The sequence below is a fragment of the Periophthalmus magnuspinnatus genome, chromosome 8 (assembly GCF_009829125.3).
Source record: "Periophthalmus magnuspinnatus isolate fPerMag1 chromosome 8, fPerMag1.2.pri, whole genome shotgun sequence".
Classification (NCBI taxonomy): Eukaryota; Metazoa; Chordata; class Actinopteri; order Gobiiformes; family Gobiidae; genus Periophthalmus; species Periophthalmus magnuspinnatus.
The window spans coordinates 5,013,804-5,031,767 of NC_047133.1; the positions used below are offsets into that span (position 1 = coordinate 5,013,804).

At 38.6% G+C, this 17,964-nt stretch overlaps 3 protein-coding genes across 3 annotated transcripts in view; 1 reads left to right on the top strand and 2 right to left on the bottom strand.

Annotated features, from left to right (window-relative positions):
* atp2a1 (ATPase sarcoplasmic/endoplasmic reticulum Ca2+ transporting 1) overlaps nucleotides 1-17,964 on the top strand; it is a 147,979-nt gene that overhangs the window by 28,528 nt on the left and 101,487 nt on the right. The window lies entirely within an intron of this gene.
* Nucleotides 51-6,529, bottom strand: si:ch211-120g10.1 (butyrophilin subfamily 3 member A3). The gene is made up of 10 exons (XM_055223809.1): nucleotides 6,372-6,529; nucleotides 4,619-4,700; nucleotides 3,417-3,515; nucleotides 1,806-1,907; nucleotides 1,585-1,716; nucleotides 1,372-1,509; nucleotides 1,233-1,284; nucleotides 1,048-1,074; nucleotides 943-969; nucleotides 51-869 (listed from the first exon to the last, which is right to left on the bottom strand). The coding sequence occupies exons 2-10, from the start codon at nucleotides 4,676-4,678 to the stop codon at nucleotides 313-315; spliced, it is 1,194 nt and encodes a 397-aa protein (XP_055079784.1). The 5' UTR covers nucleotides 4,679-4,700; nucleotides 6,372-6,529; the 3' UTR covers nucleotides 51-312.
* On the bottom strand, nucleotides 6,929-17,459 carry LOC117374666 (uncharacterized). The gene is made up of 5 exons (XM_033970845.2): nucleotides 17,057-17,459; nucleotides 16,362-16,471; nucleotides 11,107-11,193; nucleotides 9,429-9,590; nucleotides 6,929-7,880 (listed from the first exon to the last, which is right to left on the bottom strand). The coding sequence occupies exons 1-5, from the start codon at nucleotides 17,457-17,459 to the stop codon at nucleotides 7,701-7,703; spliced, it is 942 nt and encodes a 313-aa protein (XP_033826736.1). The 3' UTR covers nucleotides 6,929-7,700.

Below are 17,964 nucleotides of genomic sequence, written 5' to 3' on the forward strand. Positions count from 1 at the left end.
TGTATAAAGAAATTAAACAGACAAAATACTATATTTTACTTTTTTTTATTCTATAGAAATGTTATTTCCATGGTGTGTATAGCACAATATACTATATACTATACTATAGTATAACACTAATGGGTAGTTTTGAAATACAGAGCGATTGTACAGTACAGAGTAAGTGCTTTTATCACATACAGTAGTAGCAGCATATATCAGTCACACAGCAGGTTTCATTGCATAATGATGGTCTTGTATATTATTAGGATAGTTGATTGGATTTAAATACTTGTTTAATTTTCTATGATGTTGTGATGTTTTATAGTGCTCTCAGGCCCACAGACAGGTGCCAGGGCAGAGGTACTGGGTCTTAGCCACTGGAGCCCTGATTACCAGATCCTTGAGGATCTCTACTGTGCCAAACAGGGGATAGAGCTTCTCAGTGAAGCGCTCGTTGTACGTGTAAATGTGGAAGCGCTTGTCCACATCATAGAAGGACAGCTGGCCCTGGTCGTAGTCCAGGTAGATGCCTACTTTCCTGGAGATGAGCCCGGGGGGCAGAGCGGTGAAAGGCACGGTCAGAGCCTTCAGCTCAGTGCCTCTCTCCAGGCGTAGGGTCAGATATCCAGTGTCAGTGTTCAGGGACTTGAAGCCTTTCCTCAGGGCAGACTCTTTGGCCACGCCCAGGCGCCAGTCACGCTCGCCCACCTCCACTTCCCAGTAGTGCCTCCCCGAGCCAAAGCCCTGCACCCCCACGGCACACCACCAGCCATCGAACCTCTGGTGGTAGTTAGGCACATCCTTCCTGTCAAAGCCACAACGCATGCGCTTGTCTCCAGTGATGAGTAAGTCAGGGTTAGCTGTGTCCAAGTCTAGAGTTATGTCCTCTGTAGGAAGAGACTTTGTTATGTCTTGTAGACAAAACAGGCATATTTTTAAATAAATGTAGAGCTGTATTACCTGGCATATCAGTAATCCAATCCCACACTGAAAAGACAAAAGATGCATGGTTCTGAAATACTGACAATCAAAGAAGTAACAAAACAGTAATCATGTATTTTTTACCTGGTTGAGGAATGTAAGGAATGGCACCTGAGGGAGATAGTTAAAGGGTTAGTTTAAATTTGCCATCTCACTATGATATGATACTGTTCATCCAGCCTTAGCTGCTCCCTAGGACCAAAGCGACATGCACACATCCACATCGCTTACTTTTCGAAACTAACATCTTTGAACATGCCTTGACCTACCTATTTTCTGGGTTTTTTGTTTCCAGAGAAGCCACTGCTGAGGTAAATTATCCTATGCAAAAAAAAGACAAAAAAAACAAAAAAAAACAACATTATCAACATTAATAAAAAGGTTTGCATGAATATGACTAATTTATACCTTTTCTGGACTCTGCAGCACCAAGGTCCACATGAGAAGCTCCATGGCCGAAACCAGACTAGGCACACGCCCCCAGCGCCAGGCCGACTTCAGGTCCTCCAACGCCTTTGTCACGGGTTCTCCAGGCCACACACTTTGCTAAAATATAAATCGACAAAAGTAATTAGAAATATTCTTTCATTAGGAAAAGATTTCCAAGTCCAAAACGTTTACCTCAGGCTGCGCCTTTAGATCCTTGACCCAGTTTAGAATCACAGCCTTGGCTTGTTGAACATGGTCCTCATCATACAGATCAAATTCACTGTTTTCATCCATCTCGGGCCATCCATCAGTTTGCATAAGTTTCTTCACATAAAAATGAAATGCAAACGGTCTTCAAATATTTATAATGTTTAGTTTTGCATTATTTTATTTTATTTAAATTTTTGTATCACCTTTTGCTCCAGAATGTTGCCCCACTCCAAGATGGTGAATCTGCAGAGGAGCGTAGACCAGGTGTCATCGAGGTTCCAGATGTGCTCCAGAACTTCAGACTTCTAAAATGGGAATAATGTGGTTTAATGGATAAAGGTCTTCAGAATAAGCTGCAATATGCTGCTAAAAAAATATATTATTCAAAAGGTGCAAGGTGTTGAAAAGGCTGTTAAACATTTTTTATTAATAAATGAAAGAATGTAATCCAACTTTATTTTCATTTTTAGGATTGTACTCATATAAGTCCTCATATATTCTCCATTTCAACAATGGTATGTGCTCTTTGTATTTCTCTCATATACCTATATGAGTACCTACCTATACTTATTTCAAAATGTAAATGTATGTCTATGTTTATCTGTAAAATGTAAACCTTATAATAAGTCTTTGTCCTTATAGGCCATGTTGAGTGGCAACTGTTGCTGCATTAACAGGAAACAGTGGGAGGCTGCGATTTCACACCTCACCCAGAAAGGCCAAAGTTACAGACAAGATGTTCAGTAATGTTATTATGGTATGTCTGATTGAGAAATGAAGAGAGGACATGTCAACCACCTACGACAGGGTGTTGGCAACTATAAAAGAAAACCTGCTTCACAGCTAGAGCAGTTCTCAGACTCACCTCCCCTTCTGGGAACTCACGCTGCTGGACTAATGCTGCCTAAGACTGCCACCCACATGCTTTGCTTTGTGTAAGATTTAGGGACCTTGGGGTTGAGCCCCTTTCAGGACTGAAATTCATCTCCAATAGCACAGACCTTGGTATTCAAAGTTGATGTTTGGGGGTAAATTGGTAAAACTGCATGTTTCTCCCCATGTCTGGGTGGGTTTCCTGTCAAAACATTCACTATAGGTAAAGGTAGTCCTGACCAAGACTAGCTCAACCTCGGGAGCAGCACTGAAGGATGGGTCAAATGTCCATACAGGGACAATAATTTCAGCGACATGAAATATCTCTTAAATAGTGAGGCAGGTATGAGTCCTGTTGTAATACTCCTCTGGGAGTTTAAGGATTAAACAACAGTGTATAGGAGTGAGGCAAAAAGGAGAGAAGGCCTCAAAACTTCTGCCCATAGTTCTTATTGAAGGTAAGGATGGATTTTCTGTGAAATTGAAGCAGAGTTTATTCATTTTTTCCTCTTATCCTCTTCCTGTCTGCACACAAGACAGGGCTTGTAAACATAAATCATGCATGTACATGGTCCAGCTTCTCCAACTGGGCCAAAGGCGTCAATCAAACTGTTCCTGGGCAGGGTTTGTTTGCACTCACATTAGACAAGCGCACCTTTAGGGGGTAACCGTGCTCGGGCACAGTTTGATTGAGCTAGTATGTGTGTGTGTGTGTTTGTGTGCGTGTGTGTCTGTGTATGCACCCTAAGAGGCTAGAAAAGCGTATCTAGAAAATGTAAATACAAATATTGGTGTTTGGACATTTCTTATAGATAAGTATGTCACTCATCACATTGTTGTACCTGGCACAATGGCTGTAGGCCTTTAATCGTTTAGTCGATTAATTGGTCGATGTCTTAGTCGACCAAAATTATAATGTCATTAGTCAACTACAGCCCTACCTGACACACTCGGTTGATATCTTTGGCCAACTCCACAATAAATAACTGATCCTCATCCAGGGGCTCCGTCTTCTCCCTCTTGTTCTTCTTGTGCACCTCCTGTTGAACAAAAACATCAGTCACTGTTCCTCACTGCTGTGTAAGGCTAATCAGAATGCACAACAGGGCTCTGCTTCTGTCTGCAGGAACAAAAGTGCCTCCTTTTTCCCAGAATCCTTAGCGTTTTTTTCTTCCCACTAAAAAGAATGTAATCCATGTTGTCATATTGGTGTGCTTGAGTAATTTGGTAAAAATATATCTACACAGCCAAAAGAAACAACTTAAAATTACTTTAAAGAGTGCAAAATCTATATCAAATTATTGCTTTAGCATGATCAGCTAATGTAATATCAATACCACCAATGCCCCAAGAATTTGCCGTTGGGGCCCTCACCACTTCAGTGCCACATATTCATATTTGACTAATTTAAAACATTATCTCTATTAGTTTTAGAGTGAAGACTGAAAATTCTAAAGAGTCACAATAGCCACAAGTAGAGGCTCACAATAGAAATATATAAAAACATGGAAGGAAGGGGAGTCTTTAAATTCTAGACACTTTTTTTCTTGATTTCTGGTGCAGTTTAATGAGTCCCAGCTGACTAAAGTGGGTTTACATTTATCAATTCTTTATGTTATAAAATGCAGAATTGGATGGAGCAGCTGGTTTATAGTTCAATGTCAAATCTATGCAGATGTGCTGCACATCTCCCTGAAGCACTTGATAACCAATCAGAAAGCTTTTGGTGCTTGCTACGTTGAGTACGTGCTGTGTGCGTGCACCTCGGCCAAAAAGTCACTGGGCGTTGAATTTTGGCCAAACACATGGGTCGTGATTGGTCGATCCAAAAAGATTATATTATAATGGAGATTATAATTGCATTTCCTGGAATGTTCCAAACTTATCTATCTTGCATTTAATCTTTATTGCCAAAAATACATTGAAAAACACACATTCCTTCTGTGACAGTTTGTCTCCATGGAGCTAGATAAGTTTAATGCCAGAGAAACCCTCAGATGACATTTAAGTGTGTTTTTGGTCCAAATCCTCCCTTGTTTTTGTCCAGTTATGTTAAAGTTTTTATTTTAACATTTGAAATAAAAGACTTCCCACAGTTGTTTTAAATGGATTGAAATTCCTGTTAATATTGTTTAATTTTTACCTTTATCTTGGCCGTTACATTCTTGACCGGTTCAACCATGAAATGAAAGCACTGCATCATTTTCTTGGTGGGAAGTACACCTCTGCAGAAAAATAAAAACACAGTTGCCAAGTCATCATTAGTAAAACATCTTAAACCAACTTTGGCCCTTGATGGTAAAAATACCAAAATATATCTACATAAATACTGTATATAAATATCAACCCAGCCCACATCCATCACATAATCGCTCCATGTTTATCCTAGAAATAATTAAACACGCAATGGAAACTATCTGCCTTTGCAGTCTTAATAACGGAACTTTTGAGCGGTCTATATTCTCTGTAAACATGCTCTATGGAAAACAATGACTATTAACTACTACACACGTAGTACACGTCCATTTATCTGCAGACTAAATCGAAGGTAGAAAAACAAATGAGCTAGTCCTGTTTTGGGTAAGCACGGTGGGAACAGAGAGGGTCAGTGTTTTATGCTGGTTCAAAGTCAGGTGAGTAAACAGAATGCACTGACCTAGAATTTGACGATGTGATAATTTCCGATGGAGGGCTGGGGCCTATGCAACTCTATGGGAAACTCACTGTTTTTGAAAGGAATATCAAACCTAATTTGTCTAAATTGCCCAAAAGCTATGATTATACTTCTAAACATAAATTACAACAACACTGTCCCTGCATTTTGGCTGGAATTTTAAGTATTGTTGAGGTTTTCCGGTTTGGAACTCACCGCTACTTCCTGTGTTTTTGCACTTTTCCTCTCAACTTTTATTTTTAAACTTCTGCTAAATGTAAAACTATGATACATTTACCACAAGTACAATGCCCAAATCAAGTAATAATTAGAAAAACATGAAAATGTGCCATATGCAATTTAAGTTTTTGAAGTTATTGTGAAAAAAATATTTCACTTTTGTTGTCAGCATAATAAATAAGATATTAACCATAAACCAGGACAAATCTGCAAAACAGCAAATTCCACCATGGAATTTAGACCTGTTCTCTAGGCCAGTTTTACCCTAATTGGACACTTATATTTTGTGATGTCACGTGAACACAACCTTTATTTATTTATTTATTTATTTAACTTTATTTTATTTATTTTGTATTTTTAAATTATTATTATTATTATTATTATTATTATTATTATTATTATTATTATTATTAATCTTTTTTTTTATTAATTTATTTTTTTATGAGCACAGCCTGTTCATGGACAGAAAATGTCATTGAAATTGATGAGTAAATGTTATTCTTACACATTAATTGTGCACCTTTAATAAAAATATATTTATTGTATTTATTTATTTATATATTTATTTGACAGGGACAATGCAATCAGACATAGTTACAAAATGAACATTGCAGCTGATGTGATGCATACAGAGTTTATAACAAGAGCTAATTTTCAACTCCCGTCCCTGGTAACTGTCTTATCACGTAAAAGAATATGTTTTAAAGCACACAGCTGGACCATATTATAAGCTGCTGTTTAATTATTTATGGCGTGGGAAAACATGACAAGGCATTTTCTGCGCGTCCCACTTACAGCCACTGCGCAGGAGGTTAATGCTTGTCTCGTGATTATGCGTCAAAAATAAAAGAGCCCTTATTACTACTACGCACTTTTAAAAAAAAACCAAATCGTCGTTTCTGTTCCTTTATTGCACTGTTTGCACGATTATTATCAATTGCACGATCAGCTGCATTGTCTTTTTGGTGTGGTTATAACTGTTTTACTCATAGATTCGTCTTACCTACGTGTAGAACTTTGATGAAGTTGTTTGGTCCTCGTCTTGTGCAAAAATCTACCTGTCCCGTAAGTATTCACACGGGCGCTCTGCTGCAGTGTCTGACCTTGTTTACATCGCAGACTCGTCCTCGGGTCTTCGGAAGGCTTCGACTGTTTCCGTAAATGACGCTCGTCCTGCGCGTCAGAGAGTTGTGCGCATGCGCCAGCCCCACTACGTCATTTGAGTTACACAGTTTGAGGTCTGCTGCAGAAAATTAAAATTATAATTATTATCCTATATTCGCCATTGTGTTGTGGGACAAATAGAAGGTGCTCTCATATCTTAGGTTATTATAAAATAAAAATTAAAAATGATAATCTTGTTGTCTAAAAATACAAAATGCATTTATTAGAAATTCTTCAGAGAGATGACAAACCCAGTGTTTTAAATAAGTGTTGCAGTAATTAGGATGGCAAACATGTATTGGTGCTCAAAATAATATATAGAAACCAAAATATTTACATTGCATTTTTGAGAAAACAACATATTTAAAAAGTTAACACAAAACAGATTCAAGTAAAGTTTGATTAAAAAACAAGATTTTGCAGATTTGTGCTTTATCAAGTTAAGAAAGTATTAACTAGCAAGAAACATAAAAAATAGTCGATTTTTTCAGTCAGGGTTGTCCCAGAAAACACGCTGGTGCTGCATGGTCATTCACCAAGTCTTTTACGCCAGATGCCCCTCCATCTGGATGGACGATGGCTGAAGTCCAGTGTCTTGACATAATGGACAGTATGAATGAGGTCTGAACCAGTTACCCTCTGGTGGTGGGTGACCTCTATATGAAAATGTCCCAAAGTAACCACACTTTAAAGGTGTATTATGTAACTTTTTTGGTGGGTGATGCTACACCTGCTTGACACTTTGAAGATTATTTATCTGTTTAGAATGTTCCCAGTGCAGCTTTCAGCTCATCTACAGTATCTTATAATTATTCAAATAGAGGCGTTTTATTGCTAATGAAAATACCTTGAAAACATGTGATCTGTGAGCAGGTTCGCCTCTGCACAGATCTGAGCTTAAGTTTAATGCCAAACTGTGGAACAAAGGAATAACATCTCCATGGAGACAAGCAGGTGGCGTACCCTCCACAAAGAAAGTTACATAGTGCACCTTTAATAAGTTTTATGTTTCTGACACTACTCTTTCAGTCACTTCAACAAGTATCTTCAAGTATTCAGTTCACAGTTCAAATAGTTCGACTCTTGGTGCACTTCTGTCTTTGGTTCTTCTTTGGCTCAGTTCCTCACAGTAGAAGGTTTGGGGGGGTGGGGGTCACACCGGTGGGGGTCACACAGGTGGGGTCCCTCGGTCAGTGTTACAGACGGGTGGTGGGGGGCTGTCACTGTGATGGTTGTATCCACTGTTTGTGTAACTCATGTGTGAATCTGTCACGTCCAAACACGATGAGCTCTGGTTGTACGGGATCTCCACAGAATCACGGATACTTTCCTCATAGGTCGGAGGAGGCTGGGAAAAAGGAATAATATGATCAGATTTAATAAAATGTGATTGCAGTATAATATTTAAAGTATAGAGAGTATGAGAATTCAAACAATAAATACATAGACAATAAAAAAGAGTAAAAGTCAAACACTCCTATTGGTTACAATCAAATATCAGTCCTAACATCCTCACCCTAAGTACTTTTCAATACTTACAATGAAATACCAACCAAACCAAAGTTCTGTAGTCATAGTAATACTAACAACTAGCATGCTAACAGTGTACTTCCTGGTTCTCAGACAATGATACAATGCAGACAAGATACAGTGGTCTAATTTGGCCACAAGAGCAACTTTTACATATATGTCAACATTTTTTTTTTTACAACTCTGGAGAATTCTCGTCAGTTCAAGACAGCATAAAGCTACATGAATCTTAGCATGAAAAATATCAGAAATGTCTTATATTTTGTGCTGTATCATATCACCCCTATTATTTTTCTTTTCTAAAAAACATGGAAAAACATCAGCATATTTTTGAGAACAAACACGACGTGAATTCTATCAGAAAACACATCTATCAGGTCGGCCCCTCCTGACGGTTCATCACATTCACTATGTTTCCTAGTACTGAAGTCAAAGCCCCTCACTCGACAGTAACAGCCCCATCACTCAGCGTAAACGTGGTGCACACAGCCCACACACTGTCACTTGCCTCCCTCCCGCCCCGGGCTTTAGAACAGACAGGGGAAATTAAGGGACCAGCCACTGTGTGTTTAAATGACCCAGAAAAAAACAAAAAAACAAGCAGCAGCAGCAGCAGCGCCATAGCAACAGATAACTCTTCTAAAAACACTGCTATGTGACTTTAGAATAAATTGAAAAATGTACACAGGAGAAATATGAGTATGGATAACAAAAGTAGCCGCTATCTGCACTGGCTTTAATTAGACTGGATGTGCCTTTTCGTCTTTTCTTGTTTGCCGAAGCGTTTTACAAGTCCAAACCCTGGGAGAAAGATCAACATAGCTCCACCTCGCAGAACACAAAGCAGAAGCGAGCATCAAATGGGCTGATAATGGTAACTGCTATCTTTGAACAAGCTCCTGTTACATTATACAACCTCTGTGTGTTTGTATGGACATGAGTCTGTGGTTATGAGGGAAGCTGAGGACAGGCAGGAGAATTAGGCCTAAGTACTGTTCCTAAGAGAACATCGAAAGTCATTGTCAAACTGTCACATCACCAAATCAAATCAAGGCTGAATACTATATAATATAATAATCTGATCTATTCTAATCACTAAATATTTCAATTTGTGTCAGACTGAAGACATTTTCTGTGGCTTTCTGTAGGTGGCACGTCACTCGTTCCACGGAAATAGAAAGTTAAAACTCTACTGTGATTATACAATACATTTTAGTCTCTTTTTTGGCTAATATGTAATCCGTGAGCTATTATTTTCGAGTAATTTCCCTTCTGGGTGAACAAAGTTTGTCTAAGGCTGTTGTCTATATGTACATGCGAGTGAATCATTTACTGTGAAGCTTATCTCATCTCTGACTGAACCCACCTCTCCCACCATGGTCCCGTTGAGCCCGAAGCGGTCTGCGATCATCATGTGGATGTGCCTCTGGCGGTCCTTCTTCCGCACACTCTCATAGGAGGGCAGTCGGGGCATGGGGGCCTCCAGGTTGTAGCTGGAGGGCAGGCCCACGTAGAACAGCTGACCAGACTGCACAGAGCACATGGTCAGAGATACAATAGACATGTTTATTTACTGAGGAATTACTGCTAATCCCAATAACACAGTCCATGTTGATATGTGATAGTGCCTGATTGTAAGAATATAATGGACGTTACCTGTTTGTTACAGCTATGTTATGAATGGTAACAAAAGCTCACAAAGACACAGATGGAAAATGACATGGTCACGGTGGCTCAGTTCCATAATAAAGGATTTCATAACACTGTTGATTGTTTTGAGACATGTAGAATAGGACGATGTTGCACTCAAAATGGAAGGAAGGACACATATTTATCCCTTATGTGCACTGATTATATTGACAGGAAGTAATGCCACAAATAATGCCTTGATACTCAATACAGATTCCAATGATAATAAAAACACAATTTATTTAGACAATAGAATGTCATTTTCAACATTAAATCATAGTACTTTCTTTTATATTACCATATGGCCTGTAATCTCTCAGTCATCCTGGTAGGTTCCATAGTCCATGGGCATATAGTAGCTATCGATGGATATGGAGGAGATTTAAGATCGATAGCCAATGCGCTAAAAATTCCAAATATCAGTCAATCAATATATCAGCCAACCGATATATCGGTCTATCTCTGCTTATACTATCTATGTGGCTGTTTTGAAACAAGATCACTCTAAAGTTAATCAGGAAAGGTTCATTTCTGTCCTGTGAATGTGACTTTTTTTTTTGACTGATACTTGCTCAAATGAGTATTTGCAGCATCCAGCAAAGTTCAAAGCTGAGCCTAAAGCAGAGTCTAACAATTAGCCGAATCAAACAAAGTGAAATTAAACCAGAATTTTTATGGTCCTCCCTTAGTGGGAGTGGTGCACTTCTGTATGAAAGGAGGCTACAGAGAAGAAATGTGGCCTTGGCCAAAAAGACCAACATATAGCTGCTGTATCTCAGTTTTCCTGTGATTATGTCAAATGGCAACTTCTGCCACTCTCTTTGTAAGAAAGGAAGCAATGTATTTTATTTGCATATTGTTCACAGTATCTAATTTTGAAACTAGTTTTAATACTGATTAGTATCTGATTTTGATACTTTTGACAAACCTACAACAGCCCATGAACACATCAACTGTAGTCATTTTACTGTCAAACTAGTATAACTAGCAAAAATGGACAAGTCAGTATTAAATAACAATGAAATAATATTACTGTGCAGAACATGCCATATTTAAATGAACATGTTTACAGTTTGGCTGGTAGATTATGGGAGAAATCATAATGTGTGGTTATTTCAGTACTGAAGTCATGGTAAATTCAAACAATCACTTCTGTATTGTGTGTTCAGGTTTTGAGGGGCAGAAATAAGTGCTCACATCATTCTGAACAGAAGGTAACTTATTGTACTTTTGATTACAACATTTTTCATTTGATTGTGCTACACAGTTTTGGGAAAGTACTGCGTGTGTATGTCGTCCCATAAAGAAAGAATAGCTCCTTTGTCGTGATAATGGAGGATGATTGAGGCTGTTACCTGCGTGCTGTCCTCTGGTATGTGTGTCTGCTCACAGGGAGAGCCCACCAGGGTCTGTCTGCTGCTGTAGTACTGAGGCGGAGAGGCCTGGGACAACACAGACATCAAACCACTGTGAGAAATCAGATAACTTTAATAATAAAATCTGACAGGTTTATGTGTACTTTGAAATGTGAGTGAAAACAGGTCGACAATACTTTCTCAAGGAATTATAGACTTTCTACAATTTCTAGCAGCAATAAGAGCAAAAAATCTTTACTTACTACTGTACCTCCTTTGTGTAATTGTGCATCATATTTTTGATAAAGTATACAGACTTTGTACATTTACAAGGGTCCAAATGCAGTGGTTGAATGTTACAAAGTAAAAGTAGTAACATACTGAACCTAAGTATGAATTTTAGGTATGTGTACTTTATTTGAGTGGATTTTAAAATGGATACTTTTTACTTTTACTTAACTACATTTGAGAAAAGGTATCTGTACTTTCTACTCCATTACATTTTTTAACTGAACTGAAATATTTTTCCTGATTATTTCAGACCTGTTGAAAAGTTTGAGGGTTTATTTATAGCACGATCGTAGTTTGTTCGTAGTAGCAAACAAAAATATACAAATAAAAGGAAAACAACATCAGAAAAAAATCTATTCAGTTGTTTCTGTTGATTTTTTTTCTCATTGTGCATTAAAAGCAGTAAATGCCGAGCCATTTCCTTAGTATCAAAATTGAGTTTGACATTTTAGTATAGTGACCACACCAGACTCTTTGCTATATGTGGCAGATATTTATCCACAAGACGCTTTGTCATAGAGAAAGTCAGATGTCTTCAGCTGATTTTCTCAGAATTAGATGAGGTTAGATGCCATGAGGTAAAACACATCAGATTTTGCAGTTTAAATAATTCCTTCAATAATCAGTGCACCAAACTCCTACAGATAACCCCTCACCTACATGACACAATCACTTCACTACACAGTGTCCTTTTATCTCACCTCATTTAACCCATTCCATGCCTTCCTATATCACTTTACTTTACATGAATTGTCTCATCAATAGAACGGACAACCTCTGACTGATCCCTGTTCCCAAGCGTATCCACTCTAAAACAAGGCCTTTCTTGTTCACCGCTGCATGAGGAGCGGAATCCCCCAAAAAGGCTGCCATAAGAACTAGGTAATTAGCAAAGGACTAAACGAGTATCCTTTGTGTGCAGGACAATGCCAGGCCTCACTGTGTCACCGGGCTCCCCAGGCAACAGCGCTCACCGTGGGGTCTGGGTATTGGCTTTTAGGGCCTGTTGTAGCTACAGCAGGTACATGCTAACGAGCACGCTCTGGTACACTTTATGGGCTTGTATGTCATTGGGGTTAGCGGAGGAGCAACATGTCACTTTTACGCATGGCTGAGGGTTAAATCTTGTGAAGAAATTGGGTTGTCATGGGTGACTCATTTCACAATAGGCGTTATATACAGTCTAATCATTAAAAATATAGTTTACAGTGGGAATTGTGAGAAATTAAGCAACATGTGAGTATTCCAATTAATTTAAACGAGGAAGCTATTTGTGGGCTTCATTTTGGGGACTTTTGGCCCTTCAAAAGTTGGAATATTTTGCTTTGAATTGTTAATTGCTATGGTAACTGTCCAAACATTTCATCATTCTGAAAGTCCATGTGTAGCTTAATGTTACAAGCTTCATAAAGCATGAATTTTGAAATATATTTTTCAATAATTATGTCAGTTATACATTGGCAATCCTTATTCACCCTGGAGATTGATGGATTTTATTTTATTTATTTATTTATTCATTTATTTTTTGAGGCATGAAACATCTTTAATAATAATAATAATAATAATAATAATAATAATAATAATAATAATAATAATAATAATAATAATAATAATAATAATTTTGCCCAAACTGCAAACTGACTGGCACTGACAACCCATTTTAGCAGTTGAAATGTAAAGCATAAAATTCACAGCCTGTGACATTTCGACATCCTTAGAAATAGTCAATTTGTCGCCTGACTAGAGTTTATGAGGGATAAGATGTGTTGTTAGGATCTATAACTGCATGTTTTTGTCAGACCACCACAGCTCAAGTGAGATTTAGTGCTCACTGCCTATTTTAGTCCATGTTAACCTCCCCGGGCTTTTTAACAATGACATCACTGCTCTCCGCGTGACGCACTGTGGCGCCCTTTGCCATGACCCTCGCATAGTGTCAGAACCGGAGACGATCCCTAAAAAGGTGAGGTCAAAGGTCGCTGATCCCTCTTGCCCAGTCTGGACTCTTGGGAGGAAAAAAGTGCTCAAGAAAGAGAAAAAGAGAGAGTAGCCCCATTGTGTGAGGCGTCAAATCTGCCAATGTGAAAAAGCACAGCCGTGTAAAATCAGCGCTCGGGACGGGGGGAGGACCCGAGGGAGAGGCATTGTGGTCCCAGTGTCCCCCAGCACCCACTGTGCGCCTGTCAGCTATTCAGTATGCAGAAAGCAGGAGCGGAGGTATGTGGCTATGAAGTGCAAGACATGAAACGTCTCACTGCAGCACAATGAGGCTGCATTGTGTTTGTGCGCGTTTATCCAGGAAACAATGAACTTTGGTGCACTCTATCAGAAAACCATCAATATAGGATTTTAGTATTGAGTATTTTGGCGCAATATTTAATACAGAAATGGTATCGCAGTAAAAATAAAAACTGAACTGGTTGTCTGGATTGGCCCTGCATTTACACTCTGATATTTGGAGTACAACATGTCCTGTGTAAGTATAAACTATGCAGATATGAAGTACACTACGTGACATTCTTGGTGCAAGGTACATCACCTGCTTGTCTCCATGGAGAGGTTACTGCTTTGCGGGGAATGTTCCACAGTATCTATTTATTTATCTATCACCATGACAAGCAGGTAAGGCCACTAGGGTAAGTTACAGGTCAGATCTGTGGAGAGATGACCCCACTCGCAGTAAAAATACATGTTTGGAAGGCACTTTCATTAGCAATTACAACATCTATATTAGAATAAATGATAAATGAGTTGAAAAGCTATTCTGTGGGACATTCTAAATAATCTCCAAGGAGTCAAGTAGGTGGTGGGTCCTGCACCAGAAAAAGTTATGTAAGTAGTGCATCTTTAAGTAAATATTCACCCAAGCAGCTTACATTTGATAAAAATATTTGAATATACCTTTGAAAAAAAAAAAAAAACTTTGTAGGGATAGTAAGTAATAGCACCAACAGTATTATTATGAAAAAACATATGATGCCTTTTTCTCTTTGGCGAACATCATCAGTTGTATGTATCAGTATTGTACATAGCATGAAGTAGTATGAATTAGAGCATCAGTAGTAGTAGTAGTAGTAGTAGTAGTAGAAGTAGTAAAACATGCTTATAAACTCATCGCAGTGAATAATTATGATGCTGAAGTGTATAAGGTAAGTGAGGGGTAACTTTGGACCACTGTAAACCATTAAAAATGAAGTACTTCAGTATATATTTTTACATTTTTAATCAGTAAAAGATCACGTAGCTCACAGTGCCTTTTTAACCTGTACTTTCGAGTTTTAACTGTGCTCTATATCTTTAGTATTTCTTTTTAAGTTGTTGGTTTTGTTGACTTATTCTTTGCTAACCTGATAACAGTCCCTTCCTCAAACTGTTTAACGGATTTTCTTAGTTAAAACCTGTGCTTCCTGGGTCTACGTCATGTGCCTGTAAAGAGAAGATAACATCCATTCTTCACTTGTTTACAAAGGAGGTGACAAACCAGGAAGAGGAAGTAAGTAGGTCAGTCACGATAATAACCGACATATCGTATTATATGGAATAGTACTTTTCTGGGGTCAATATTTATCATGGGTACTTTTTTTTTGTACAAGATGGGAACTTTTTGTTATTTTTCTGCATTATGAATAAATTACTTACTCATGTTGGCGCAAACTAACTACAAAAGTATTTCATTCTGCTATTAATTTATTGCAGGTCATGTTGGGTTTTTTTTTAACATTGTTGCTCATTTAGAGTAGTTTTTAGTATAATCCTGCTTTAGCGTTATCATTTCAGTGGCATCATTTAGTGTCAATATTATCGTCCATGCTCTGTATTTTCAGAAATCCACAATATATCGGACTTCAAATTTGTTATCGCGACAGGCATAAGAGGAAGTAGCGGGCACATCGGCCAATCAAATGCTACGGTTTTGTTTACACTGAAACTCATGCTCAATCTGAGTTGGAAAGTAAAACAGATAAGTGGCCAATATTACCTTAGTACAGTTTTCTATCTACGTATCTATCTGTCTATCTATCTATCTATCTATCTATCTGTCTATCTGTCTATCTATCATGCTGTTATCCATTTTAGTACTGGTTTATTTCTGGTTTTGACTGCGTTTGTGCTGGTTCCTGACTTTGACCTGCTTTAGTCTTTATTAGGCATTAAACTTATCTTGTATATATGAGTTTTTATTGCAGAGAAATATATCGAAAAGCATGAATTCTTACTGTGAGCAGGGTCGCCTCTCCACAGATCTGATCTATAACTTGGTAAAGTCATCTCAATCTTAAGTCCTGGTTTAGTTCTTAGTGGATACTGGATTTATGAGGCGTATAGCGCATTTGGCTTTGGTAAAAATAGTTAAGTTTGTGATTAAATTGTTGTACTGGAATATTTGTTTCATTCATGAGGAAGTAGTTGTACAAACTGTAAGAAAAGTAGTAGTAGAACATATTCACAGGTAGTAAAACCGTTGTAATAACAGCAGTAGCGTGGCGGTCATTCAGTAAATGTACTCACCAAATACACAGCGGTTGGTGGTTTTATTCAGGCTACCATTGTGTCCTTAGGCAAGACACTTTACCTACCACTAGTATCTGTGCAGTGCTTTCAAATAGAGGTAGAAAACTGCTATATAGGCTGCTGTATAATGTGTTTTATTAGCAATATATTAATCAAACTACAGCTAAAGAACTATCTTGCCAAAGGACACACTGAAGCATGAATCTTCAGTACCAGAAATCAAACCACCAACCTTGCGTATATGCTAAATGCTGACTTATACTTGAGAAAACGTTCCACAGATTTTCCCATCTTCAGCAATACTGAGTCAACACTCTATAAATAAAACTACAGTGAGTGGACACATGTTTGTTTTCTGTGACCACAACAACTGGTCTCTGAAACTGCACATCCCAGTCTGAAAAGAGGAGAAGTCAGCAGAAATGCATTTGTTTTTTCGTTGTTGTTCTTACCATATCAGAGCGCTGGGCCTGATAGGAGCGCAGCTTGCAGCACTGGGGATCTTTACGGTAGATAATAGACAACATGACCACAATGACCACGAAGAACACGAGGGAAGAGACTGTGAGAAACGAGAACAAACGTGTTGGTGATCTGTCATTCTTAAAAGCGTTTGAGCATGTGTTTTAACTGCCATTTTCAATTCTGCCCACACTGGTTTATAATTTACATATATTTTACCAAGGGTGGGCCAACATAAACAAGGATACTGCTTTTCCTGTATTGAAAAACAACAGTACAGAATGTACAAGTTTCTAGTGTAAATGTTCTAATTGTGAGATGCAGTCGGTGTTATAGCAGTTTATAATTCAATTTAAATCATCTTTATTCCTTGTCTCATGGTCCATTAAAAACAAAAAAACAAAAAAAAAAAACAGACAAAGACATAATAAACATAGCTTATACTTTTAGCCTACAGGTCAAAAATAATAATCCTCAAACATGCAATATTATTAATTTGCACTGATTTCAAGTGAAGTAGGGAACAAGGAGTAGTCTAATATTATCTAACAGCACATTACAAGATTAAAAAAATAAATAAATAATGCACCAAAACTTTTATTCACAAACTGCAGTGAGAATGAACATGTACCATTCAATAACACTGAAATGGCACATCAAATGATACTAATTGTCAAGTACTTACAAGATGCAGCCACCACTGTGAGCTGCTCCGATGTCAGCAGTGTAGAAGGAAACGTGGGAGCTGGAGTAGTGTTCATTTCTGCGCGTAAAATGACAGCGTTTCCCTTTTGGAGTTGTGTGGAAGTCCCAGGTTTCAGTGTTTGAGCTCTCATCTGAATGTTTGGCTCAGTGAAGCGTCTCCACGACCTGTGCGCGCTCCTGCTGCAGCCGTCCGCACCGTGCGCACCATGGCCCGGACCAAACTCCAGCGGTGCTTGAGCCTGAGTGAGCCAGAGTGAGCCAGAGCGCACGGCCGCACTCTCCCACACCGTGTCAGAGGCGTGCTGTCGTGACGTCGCTGCTGCTGCTGCGTTTCTGACCGGACACTGCCACTGTCTGTCCTCCCCATGGATCAACCCATTCATCAACTTAATGGATCTTTACTGGGCTGTTGCGTTTAAGAGAAGATCTACGAGAAGACCCAGCCCCAACACTATCATAGACCACACATAAACATACATATTACACATTACTCCAGCCAGGCCCAACACAAATCAAACCAATCTTGAGTCTCTACCCTCACCAGATTCTTGGTTTAGAGTCTGGTTTCCCCGGAGACAGGAGGTAGGAGGGGGGGGGATTGTCCCGTCCTGAGATGATTTCACTCCTCACAAAGAAACAAAACTGTCCCATTAGTATTCATGGAGCGTCACTATGGCAACGCCGACTTTCTGTTTGTTTTGTTTACGTTTTGCGTCACTGCTATCACATTAAGCCTTATTAATTTCAAACTGTCACACAATTACGCCTAAACAAATCTCTGTGCACGCCCATTTATTAAACCCTCGTGCGCTTTGTGACGAGCCCATATGTGATTTCAACGCTCTGACCGGTTTCAATGGAGAAAAGGTTAAGTTTGTTGGCTATTTT